The sequence below is a fragment of the Mesitornis unicolor genome, unplaced genomic scaffold (assembly GCF_000695765.1).
Source record: "Mesitornis unicolor isolate BGI_N332 unplaced genomic scaffold, ASM69576v1 scaffold4056, whole genome shotgun sequence".
Classification (NCBI taxonomy): domain Eukaryota; kingdom Metazoa; phylum Chordata; class Aves; order Mesitornithiformes; family Mesitornithidae; genus Mesitornis; species Mesitornis unicolor.
Window position 1 is genome coordinate 13,728 of NW_010190083.1, and position 11,966 is coordinate 25,693.

Below are 11,966 nucleotides of genomic sequence, written 5' to 3' on the forward strand. Positions count from 1 at the left end.
CTGCTGAATCTAATGGATTATGAATGACATGGGAATATTGGCAGAAAGAAGCGCTCACCTGGTCCCGGCAGTATTTGTAAGGATCGGGGTCGTAGGAGGAGCCTCGGATGCCGATCTGGACCACGCGGCTGCAGTCCAGCAGCCCTTCCTCCACGCAGCGCCGGAACGGCGTCCCGTGGTAGATCTTCTCCCCCAGGGCCCTGTCTCCGGTGTCGGTGTGAGCATCCACGTGCACCAGCCCCACAGCACCGTGCCTACGCAAGACAAGGAGGATGCATTAGTCCCCGTCCCGTGCGCCATGGCCCTGCCTACATCACGGACAGCAAACCAAGGCTCCTTCCCAGGTTCTTGTTCTAGATCTCCAGGGCAGAAACTTACTTTTCTGCCACAGCTTGCAGGATGGGGTATGTTATGGTGTGATCTCCACCTGCAACAGGACAGGGAAGAGGGTGTAACACACTGCAAGAGGTGCACAGCACTTAGTATGTTTATTCCCAGGTGACTTCCTCCCCCACCCCTTACATTTATCCTGCACTTGTTTATACAACCCAGGGCTTCATTCCCTAAGGAAAACCTGAGGCTTCCAGGTGCAGGTTGCTTCCTCTTCCCTTATCAGAAAAACAGGAGGACTCTGCTGGCAGGGGCAACCCATGGAGCAGGATCCTTGACCAGGGTTATAAATAGGCTCTCAAATAACTTCTGAGAATGCGCAGTGACTGATAATTTGCCCCTCCCCTTACTATATACACTTGATTTGTTTAGCGATGCCAAGCTGCAGCTGCTGGAAACTTGAACACACGTCCAAATCACGCCTCGTGCAGAGCAGCACGCTGCCGGGCACTTGGTCAAGCTTGAAGCTTTTCAGAGGGACACAAACTGCTCTTGCTTTGGGTCCTGCTCAGCAGGACATTGACAGCACACTGCCAATTGGATTTGTGGTTGAGCTTCAGGCTGTGCGCTGAAACAGTCTCTTGGCTGATCCATTCTCCCCATTTTTTGGCACAAGAACCATCACTGGTGGTAGTAATTTCCACTGAGAACATGTAAATTTACCCATGATTTACCCATTTAGCACAAGATCCCATGCAGACATCAGAGTCACTACTGTGTTCAGACTGAAGGAGGGCAGGAGGAGAGGGAGTTTGGATGAGCAGGGATGTGGTAGCACAACAGGGAGATGTCAGGTCCTTACCTAAGGAGAGGGGCACGCAGCCGGAGGCCACGATCTTCTGGTAGGACTCTCGGATGAGGCGGCAGCTGTCGGGCAGGTTGTAGAGGTTGACGTTCACGTCTCCAATGTCAGCCACCCGCAGGGAGTCGAAAGGCGCAGCCCCGGTGCTGGCGTTGTACCTCCTCACCATCCCTGACTCGGCCCGGATCTGCCGTGGGCCAAACCTGGAGAGAGAGCATGGCCAGAGAAAGCTGCAGGGCAGAGTTCCTGGTGCTGGCACCACGCACTCAGCACTCCTCACGCTGGAGGTGAGCCATGCTGGATGGACAGAGCAAAGCACCGGCTCCCCTGGCACCGTGGCCTGCCCTTACCTGGCTCCTGGCCGGTTGGATGTGCCCGTATCTAAAGGGACGCCGACGAAAGCTGCATCCAGTCCTTCTGCCGATGCCTGAACCGGCAATTTCATCATGGAGCAGATCCCCACGGGCCGGGCCACAGACAGGGCACTGGGGGGCACGTTGAACTGTGAGCCCCAGCGGCAAGGGGACATGTGCCCTGTGGATGCACCGAGCAAGGAGCTGGAGGCAGCTGGTGGAGCCCGGGGCCATGAGGTGCGGGGTGGCTGCCGGCATGTGAGCACGGAGCCCGGCCTCCCGGGACAGCAACTGGCTGCAGCCAGCCCAGAGCAGGCGCCTCATCCTGCCCCACGGGCTCTGCCCTACACCGAATGGAGTGAGAGGCACTGCGGAGGCCGTCCCATTTGGCTGGAGTGCCGCAGCCAGGCAGAGCGCCAGACACCACCTCCATGCCTCCCTCCGCCCTCCCCAGGGTTCAAAGGGCGACTGGATACCTCACTGCAGAGATTTGGCTCAGCCTTGCGTTCCCTCTTCCAGCTGCCCCCTTTCTCCACAAGCCCATCTGCTTCCCAGCAAATACCAGGAATAAATGCGGTAGCCATGGGCTTCAGCTCAAGCACCTTCCACAAGAGCCTGCCTAGGGATTAGCACGGCAGGGTGAAGGGGATGTGCTGGGAAACATTCCCGTTTTGCTCCCCTTGGGCATCTGCAGAAAGGCAGGCAGCATTTGTTCCATTGACAGCGTGTACTTTTAAACAGCACTTTACAAAAGCATGTGGAATGGTGAAGATTCATAAAAATGTCTCAGTAATGAAAAGCAGGCAGTGAAAGCAAACAAAAAAAAGTCCACCCTCAGCAGAACTGTAAACAAGACAAAATGCAAGCAAATGAGAAGCAATAATAGGGGTGTAAAACCCAGAGGCAGTGCTGCAGGACAAGCGTTTTAGGCCATTTTTGAGGACAGAGAGATGAAATGAGATGATTTCCAGGGGAAGCAAGTTTCCAATGTCTGGGGTTAACCAGCACAGATCAAACCCTGGTTGGCCTAATAACGACACACGTGAAATCAGATGGCTCCAGTACCTAATTCTGCTCCCTACTCATGTAGCAATTGGATCTTTTCCTGCAAAAGTTCTTTTTCTGCAACTTTTACCCCAAAGAGCTCATTTTCTGTGATTTCCCAGTCTCTGTGCTCTGCTGCTCTTCACAGCCCCAGCAGTGCGCTGTGTTCACAGGCAAAACAAACGAGGCTGTTTGCTGGTAGGTAGTTTTGCACTGTTGCTGAACCAGACACAGTTGCAGCATGCGAGACCTTGACAGCACCTTACTGTGTGATGACCAGGGACATCAGCCACTCGACACACGATGTCATTGACCTGGACACTGCGGGAGCAGCCAGTGGTTTACCGGTCAGGAGAGTATGAAACTGGCACACACATGAGGCAAGGTCCATCCCGCCTTGGGAAACTCCACTTGGAATAAAACAGTATGTACCTGCAATGGCACTGGAAAGAGCCACATTATCTTTGAAGGCATCCCCCGAGGGCTCCACAGCCAAAAGTCTGGATCCTGTGCACGGAGATGAACCAGATTCAGAGAACCCACTCAGCAGCAGAGCTTAATCTTCAATTTATTGTGCAACAAGCATAAACAACTCTCTCCCCCAGTTCCTCTAAACAGTTACAGACATGAAACTGAACTATGTTTTCTGCTGGTCAAACATTGATGCCTCCTACCCTCCCTGACCAAAGGATATTACTTCATTGTTCAACAGAAATAACAGGTAGGTAAAACAAGAGGGTCACACTGAACTCCTTACGCCAGCACTGCTGCTCAGCCACTTTCGTTTGCAGGATTATCCCTACCTGGACACAGTCTGACTCGGCCTTGGACCCTGCGGCAGCAGTCACTGCACAAATACAACAGTCGAGAAACAAACACATGTGGGGTTTGGGTTCACTGTACTTGTGTTATTTTGCATACAACCAGCTAGATCTGTAATGGTGCATTATCATAAGAAGCAAGCGGCTCCTGATGCTCCCAGTCAGCACCTCACTAGGAGGCTTTCAGGCTGTCGTTTTATAGCAAGATCCACCTGTGGCTGCAGAGGATTATCATCTGAAAACCACGTTTCCATAAGACAAGAGTGCACATCCCTTTGTCAGCTCGGTGTGTCGTTTAAATCTGTGACGCTTCCGTGTAAAAAGCAGCGATGGTGCCTTCTTCCAGACATCCTTCTGAAAGCGAACTTGCTTCCTTCAACACAACTTAGAAGTCAATTACAAATTCCCAAATGTGAGCAATACCACCCACGTACCTCAGGACACATGCAAGGTCCACACACCCTCACCAAGAGAGCAACAAAGCAAGGGCATTTCCTCTAGCAGGGAGAAAAGCAGCACGTGCTAACACTCGCTAGAGATAAACTCAACCTATTCACCGGCCTGCAGTCCTGTTCCCTAAAGCACTACAGGGTTCCAGGCAGAGAGAAAAGCCAGATTCCTATGTGTCTTTAGAAAGTGCCATTTATGTATCACACGGTTGTGTCCCAGATGATACTCTTCACCCAGACCGGCTTCTCCAGGCCAGCAACAGGAATATCGCTGCCCAGAGGTCTTCATACTCAAGGTTTGCCAAAAAGCACATCTTCATTTTGGTTTCTACCCGGCTTTTATCCACCAGTCTGTCCATCAGCAAGGCAGCTGCAGACTGGCAGAGAAGCCAGGCGATCATCTGGTCAGGTTTCAGGGTCTTGGATGTGAGAACGCTTTCACCCCAGAGGCTGAGGTGAAGCACGTTAGCAGCCACTCTAGCAGACAACCTCTGTGAAAGGAAGGAGAGGGAAGATTAGCTGATCCCGCTGCACTCCTGTCACATCGCTAGCATCTACAATGCCAAGAGTCCCCCAGGCCTCCTCTAAGACACTGCAAAGGCACTGTGAATTAAAAAGCTCTTTGTGACTATTAATATCAGGCAACTGCACATAAGCCCCAAATTCAAGGTCTAGTCTCTGACACAAACATCCGCTGAAATCCCCAAACCTACGCAGTGAGAGGCCGCGCTGTGCTTCAGCAAAGACCTTTTGTTTGTCTTTGATTGTTATCTGGACTGCAATGGTATCAGGATTACAGTCCTGAGCCGTCCAGAGCAACATGATCTACAAAGCCTGGATAGATGACCTCTCCAAGACAAGGGTTTCTCACCTTGTTGGGATCCCTCTGAAGCAGCATCTTTATCACTTGCTTCACCTCAAGGGGCACGTGATGGGGCAGGCTCGGCAGCTGGTCTTCACAGTAACTTCTGCTTTCCAGAGCTGCGCCCCCGTGGCCATAGAAAGGATTGGGCAGGCCAAGGATTTCATAGGCAATTGCTCCAACAGCCCAAGCGTCGGCTTTACTGTAGTTGATCACCATGCCCGGACCAGGTGACGCTGTGATCACCTGTCAGAGAGATGGGGATGTTCAAATGAACACCTCTAGTGTGGGCTCTGTGCTAAAACTAATTTTCAAGGGTCAGGTCAGTATTTCCAGGACAAATAAACAGAGAGACTGAAATCAAAGCAAGGTTTTGTCTAAATCTCTGGAGTAAATATTCCAAGAAAAGACTGAAGAGAAGTGTTCTGTGGGAAAGGACAATTCTGCCCCCTAACACCAACTGATTACGCTTCACCTTTTAGTGCTCAAGGTGTCCATGTGACAACTGCTCAGCACAGGGCCAAAGCGGACTTTTTTAACACAGAGATGTTTAACAAGCGTAACTCAGGGTAGGACATGGACAAGCAAACAACCAACACCACAATCTGTTACTCCAGGGGGATTTACCTCGGGTGCCATAAGACAGCCATTGCCACCCCGATCCACATAAGGGCTGGTGAAAGGCAGTTGCAAGCCAATGTTTTCATCTGCCAAGCAGCAACCGAAGTCCGTGATCACCAGCCAGGGGCAGCCAGCTGCAAACGACACAGGGCCAGCAGAGTTAGCGTTCGGTTTGGGAAAGCCTGGCTCTATTAGATACCACAAGGACATCAGAGATGGTCTTCTGGATCCACCTCAATACCTGCAGGAATCAGCACAATCACACACTTCTTTCCTGCTTCGCCTCTGTATTATTAGGTGAATTACTGGTTTTATTAAAACAAAACTTGTTCTTCCATTTCCTCTTTAGAGCAGCTGATAAAATGTTGCAGATACCACTAAAATGAAGACATGTAAGGTTACAGACTCACCCGTGATGGAGGAAGATATTACTGCTTCCCATGGAAGCAGCTGATAAAATGTTGCAGATACCATTAAAATGAAGACGTAAGGTTACAGACTCACCCGTGATGGAGGAATATATTCTTTTTTTTCCTTTTATCTATAGCAAAAGCTATCAACATACAGATACATACTTAGCTATAGTGAAAGTCTGGAGAAACTTTGTATTAGTTAACAGTCCTTGTCCTGAGGACAAGTCAAACGTTGCAAAATAGAATCATTACATCTCCACTCCGATATGGAAAAATCAAAGGTTTAGATCATTCCTAACCGCATTCGGGATAGCAGCCTTTCCTTCAAGAAAAGAAGGATGGCATTAGTAGAATAGAATCATTACATATCCAGACTCCGATATGGAAAAATCAATGGTTCAGATCATTCCTAACCGCATTCAGGATAGCAGCTTTTCCTTCAAGAAAAGAAGGATGGCATTAGTATTGCTGAAAACCTTCCACAGCTGCTGTACCAACACCTTTAATTACACAGATCTGGCTGCTTGCTACTGTTTCCTGCCCATCCGAATCTCAATCACACTGAAAAAGAGCTCATGTAACTAAAATCTCAGTTAGAGAGGCTGACCTACACAGACCTGGCTGCCTTTGTTTCCTGCCCATCTGAATCTCAATCACACTGAAAAAGAGCTTATGTAACTAAAATCTCAGTTAGAGAGGCTGACAGGAGAACAAAAACGCTGCTTTTGGCTTTAACACTGTCAGTTCCCTTGCCTTCCAATCCATGCTTCACCATCCCAGGGTGCAGCGCTTTTCATCTGACCATGATGTGGGATTTTAAGAACTGCCCTGTGCTACGTGGCTGGCAAGAGATGACACAGTCCAGAACCTGAAACCTGGGCACCTCCAACATAATTAATGTGGTGTCACTGTAGGCCCTTCTGCTCCAGCTGACATTCGCTGGGCTCGTGAGAAGCATCACCTTAGCAATACTCTGCGTCTCTCCATCTGATTACATTACAGCACTCCTTTCAAGGCCGTTTTAAAACCTGAGGCACAGACAGGATAAATTACTTCCCCAGTGCTGCAGTGACAGCAAGCGGCATGCTAAAACTAAACCTGAGACTCTTCAAAATGTTTGATGCTCGGTTTTCCCTCAAAGGCACACCTGGGTAGGACTTCCCCGAACACCTACACAACTGCATCACTTCTGTGCATGACTTAGTTGGCACTCACGCTCAGTGAGCTACATACCAGAATCAAATTCAACCAGGATGTTGTCAGACTTCAGGTCTCTGTGCGCTATTCCATGTCGAACAAGATGGTCCACGCCTTCCAAGAGCTGTAAAATCATCATCGTGGAGAGATGAATGTCAGGACTGCTCTCCCTCAGGTACTGGCGCAGCGTGCACGGATAACTAGTAAGAACAAGGAAAAATATTGAATTAGCATCCTGGAAGGTTATCGCTTGTGGTTCAACCTCAGTGCTGTCCGGCTGGGGATATAGCACGCTCGTATGTGCCAAATTCTTCCTGACCTTCTTCCCACCTCCCAGCCTCAACCTGACACTGCTTCCCTGTCTGCTGTTCTCAAATCCTCTGTTTTGCAACAACACGCACTATGGAATTTGCAGCACTCTCGCCCAAGTTCAACATCTGCAAATAAACAAAGCCTCTCAAACAGCACAGCGAGGGGCTCCAGCTATACGGTGATCATCCTTACAGGTTTTTATGGTTCGGTGTTATACTTTGCATGATAGAGGAGGCAGACTAATAATGCAGATTGTACGATCTGCAGATCAGGAGAAACAAGATGTTCTTGAAATACAGAGAGGACAGAGCACTTCTGCAGATGCAGGCAGAACAGGAGAGTGGGAAATAGGAGGTGCTCTTGTGTCAATATTCATTCAAAACCAAAACCAATGGGGACTGCCAGAAATGCCGAGCACTATCAAATCTTATTACTGATTCTACTCTATCTCTAGTGGCGTGTTCAGAATAGAGGTAAAGTTCAGACGTAGAAGGGCAGACAAATGGGGACAAGCTCCAGGTTTTCATACTTTAATTTGGGGCAATTACTAAAAAGAACAGCTTGTCTTCATTGTTGAGCTACAGTTAAAATCTCAAGGACTTGGAACAGGTCTTAGGAGGTGTTTCCAGGAGCGTACTCTGCATTTTGGCAGCAGCCCAGGCCAATCTTTGTGAGGACCTGTGTAGCCGCAGCACATACAGCCCCGCTGGGCAAGCTCCTGAAAAGCCCGAGCTGTGTTAACAAGCTTCTCGTTACCTACTTCTTCATCACCAAGAAGAGCGTGCGGCTGTGACCGATTCCTCTGGGATTCAGGCTCAAAGGAAGAACATCGGGATAGTCTGCAAAGGCTCCAGGCAGCAAAGGGACAGAAGACGTGAATGCTCGGATCACCTGGATTATATTCGGATGAGGTTGCAACTTCTTCCTCCCAAGGACAGGTTTTCTGTGCAAGAGCATAAATACCACAAATTACACTGATCTCCTGGACAGTTCTGGTTTGTCATAGACTCATCTCTCTCATTTCTGGAAATACTTTTCATTAATACAGCTCATTCTCCCCACCAAAGAGTTTCAAAGCAGTGTGCAAAAACATTTATTCTGCAGTGAAAACAGAGAGCATTAAGGCTGCTGAGCATAGATTACAGGACTGCACATTAAGCAAATACTCAAAATGTTCACATCCTGGAAACCATTCAGTCAGAAAGAACAGGGACAGCAACCTCCCAGCCCTCACAATCTCCTAACCAGTGCCTCAGCCCAGCGTGTCCTGCACTGATGCAAAGCGTCCACCATAGCAGGGTGCAGGTCCCAGCACTTGCTCTGGAATTCAAAATCTACCCCAGCATTTCCCACAGCAAACTGAACCATCACCATCAGGGCAGCACTGTCCGCTGATGCACCCATGCAGGGTGCACAGAGCAAGATGTCCCCTGTGGCTGTTAGCAGGACTCTGCTGTGGCCACGTTTCCCTACGTACAGTGGTTAAACAGGGAATACTGGTGCTTTACCTGTGCTGCAAACCAACCTTTGCTGGAAACCCTTATGCTTAACATGCAGCATTTAATTTTATTTCAGACACTACTAGCCTTTCCGTGCTGCTAACAAAGGCAGAACTAGTCACAGGCTGCTTCTCAGTTCAAAAAACCTACAACAGCAGCTTTAGAAAAAAACCCAACCAAACACAATTTCTTTGTTATGCATAAAATAAAGGTTAGCTTCACACTGGGCATATCAATTCAGACCCTCTATTTTATGGCACAGACAGGAAGTACTCACTACAGTGAAAGGCAAATTACCTATCCCCGTCTGCAAAACAGAGCTCTCCCCTCTCATGCCCTGAATGCCAAATATCCCTTTGGCTGCTCCACTGCGCTCCCAGCCAGGGACGTACCACGCAGCATTCATTATTCATTTGTACGGGCAGCAGAGATGTATTTGAAATTTAAATCTGGACTGCGGACTCCATTGTTTCCAATCGAACAAAAAGATGCATTTTTGAACAAAAAAAAAAGCTAACTCTCTTGAGCAATTTAGAAGTTTCCATGCAGTTCGCCACCTTCGTGCTGCTTGCTCACTTCTCACTTGGGTGAAGGAGCGGGGACTGAGTCATTTTCCATGTCCTTTCTCACCAGTTTCCCTGCACTAAAGCAGTTTCCATCTCCCTGCCTCGCACCCATTTTACAACCAAACCAGTTCTAAAAGACTACAGTCCAATTGTTTGATGTCTAATCCAGTCAAATCGTTACTCATTGGAGGCGCTTCTTTTTGTACTTAAAAAGCACCGTGACGCTTATTTAAATTATTTTTAATCAGAAGTAGCCCCTCCCAGCCTTTAACAATATCTGCATATATCAAAGGATTTTACACATAAGAAAACTGAGGCAGGGGGCACAGTCACCCATCAAACCGCTGGCAGGACCTCCACTATTGGCACACCCTTTTGACACTCTTCCAGACTATGCCACCCAACCTGACATACTTCAGCTGTAGGCATTCGCTGCACAACAACCAGCCGTGACACAGTCTGCTCCTCAGAAAACAAGACTGTGTTAAACCACTGCTTGAACAGTGGTACTGCTGTGCGGTTTCTTGACTGTGCTGGAGAAAACCATGATGGAGAAAAACACCCAAGGCAGCCAGCAGCACGTCCCTGTGCAAGGTTTGAGGTGGGTGGCACTTCTGAAGGCACCGTTGTTCAGATAAAACACATGTGGATGCCTCCTGAGCCATTAATAAGCAGATTTGGTTTATCTGCTTTCAGGAGCTATTACAGAAACCTCTGGCCATCTATTTAACCATACAGACGTGCTGCAAAATTAATTGATGGATAAAATTAGTGTGTCACCACTTAAGAATCACTGCCATTTCCGTAGTGACTGTACCTGCGGCCAGAGACGGCTCCATATTCACCAGCTAAGGCAGCCCCTGTGGCTGGAATGAGCTCTCGGCCCATAGCATCCAGGATGGCTTCACTTGACGAACCGGCCTGCAACAGCAATTACACACCACAGTGATTTAAGCCCCAAAATTGTCCAGCCTCAATACAGACTAAAAGCAGATAATCCCAAAGCGAGCTCTGTATCTGAAGTTCGTTTGACTGAGACTAGATCAAAGCAATTCTCTTCTCTACTTTGAAAATCCAGGAAGGCAATTAACTACTTAAACGATTTACCAAGGGACATAGCAAGGCCTTTACTCGCAGAAATACATACATCTGTTTCTTCAAATGCATCTTTGACCGTTAGCACTCTGAGCTAAACGTTAACACTCATTTTCAATCTTAAAACCTGACTGGGAAAGCCCACAGCTAAATGCCAGGGTATTTCTGGAGCCCAAGGGATTTCAGATGTTGGCATTTTGGAAGACTCTTTTAGAATACCCCCTTGTCACATCAAGTGCCACAAACCCTCTTCAGTGGGAAAAGTCCAGTGGATTTTTTTAAATGTGGCAGAGCCACAGAGAGGGGGGATCATCGGAGTCACCTGGGTTGGGAAACACTAGCACAGGTCTCGTGCAATCACTTCATGGCAAGTGGACCCAGCACGCAGGTTACTGCCATCTCTGTGAGCATGGAAACACACCTCAGCTGCACTTTGAAGGATAAAAACTATTTCTGACCTGACACCAACAAGGACACCGATTCCTAAAGCTCTGGCAGCAGTGGCTTTCCCATCCTTACACTGTGTCACTACAGCCAGCTTTGGTAAAGTTTTTCCTCTGAAAACATCACCTCTGTAACCACCAGCTCCACCACCAGCAGCTCTCCACGCCGATTCTGGAGGAACGATGAGCGCTAAATACCTTGCTCTGGGACTGCTCACTAACAATCAACATCTCCAATGTCACGTACCAACAGCTTTGTTTTGACACGCTCATCGCGCGCTGTATAATCAGTGCTTTCAACATTAAGTGTTAAACACTTCAGCCAGACTTTCCAAGTGACAGACAAGGAGATGAAGAACCAACTCCTTACCGAAATGTTCCACATCATTTTGATAGCTAATGGAAAAGCCTCTTTGGGTCGGTGCTTCTCTCCGGGCTCCTCTTCAGCCGCCTGTGAAGCTGAGCCACGGTCCCGCTGCACGGCTGGCCCCTGCCCTGCGAGGCGGCCGCTCTCCGCACGTTCCTGGGAGAAAGGAATGGCTGCTTCATACACCGCGGCACTGCAGCCCTTCCCGATGGGTTGGCCGATGAGATATTCTTCCAGCTTGAAGCCCTGCCAGCGGAAGGAGCGCAGCGGATCTTTCTGCAGCTTGTTCTTTCCAACAAACACTGTCTGAAAGGAAGAAGAAAAGACAACGATTAAAAACACAGTCAGTTATTCAAGACTTCCCAATACTACACATCCCATTGGGTTGGTCCAACCTGAAAGCCACGATCAGGCTCCAACCAGCTCAAATCACTGTAACCATCAGGGAAAACAATTTGCAGTTCATGTATTTTTGTCTGAAACAGATTACCCCTGGAAAGAGTCTTTACCAAAGGCGCCCTTCCTGAGGAAGAAGGGGAATGGGGAGGGGGAGTCACTCGCTAATCTAGAACATAAATCTGTTTTGTAAAGACAAGTGTAACTACTTCTAAAAACAGATGCGCTATTGCACTTCTCTCCCCCTCCGTAAATAACTCAGGCAAATAGCATTTAAATGAAAATCCAATTAAGTGCAACAACAGATGGACCAACAATGCCCTGAGCTTTAGTGGC

At 48.5% G+C, this 11,966-nt stretch overlaps 2 protein-coding genes across 2 annotated transcripts in view; both read right to left on the reverse strand.

The window, feature by feature from the left end:
• Positions 1 to 1,869, reverse strand: part of AGMAT (agmatine ureohydrolase (agmatinase)) — a 2,857-nt gene extending 988 nt beyond the window's left edge. Inside the window, exons 1-5 of the mRNA XM_010186271.1 lie at positions 1,812 to 1,869; positions 1,543 to 1,726; positions 1,193 to 1,395; positions 379 to 427; positions 59 to 254 (exon numbers count right to left, since the gene is read on the reverse strand). Coding sequence (XP_010184573.1) covers positions 59 to 254; positions 379 to 427; positions 1,193 to 1,395; positions 1,543 to 1,726; positions 1,812 to 1,869 — 690 coding nt within the window. The remainder of the gene's footprint in view (positions 1 to 58; positions 255 to 378; positions 428 to 1,192; positions 1,396 to 1,542; positions 1,727 to 1,811) is intronic.
• Positions 1,870 to 4,089: 2,220 nt separating this feature from the next.
• Positions 4,090 to 11,540, reverse strand: PINK1 (PTEN induced putative kinase 1; the record flags this gene model as incomplete). The annotated part of the gene is made up of 7 exons (XM_010186272.1): positions 4,090 to 4,350; positions 4,731 to 4,967; positions 5,349 to 5,476; positions 6,989 to 7,152; positions 8,025 to 8,207; positions 10,147 to 10,250; positions 11,238 to 11,540. Coding segments are annotated over 7 exons (1,380 nt in total), but the record flags the coding sequence as incomplete, so codon positions are not given.
• Positions 11,541 to 11,966: the final 426 nt, after the last annotated feature.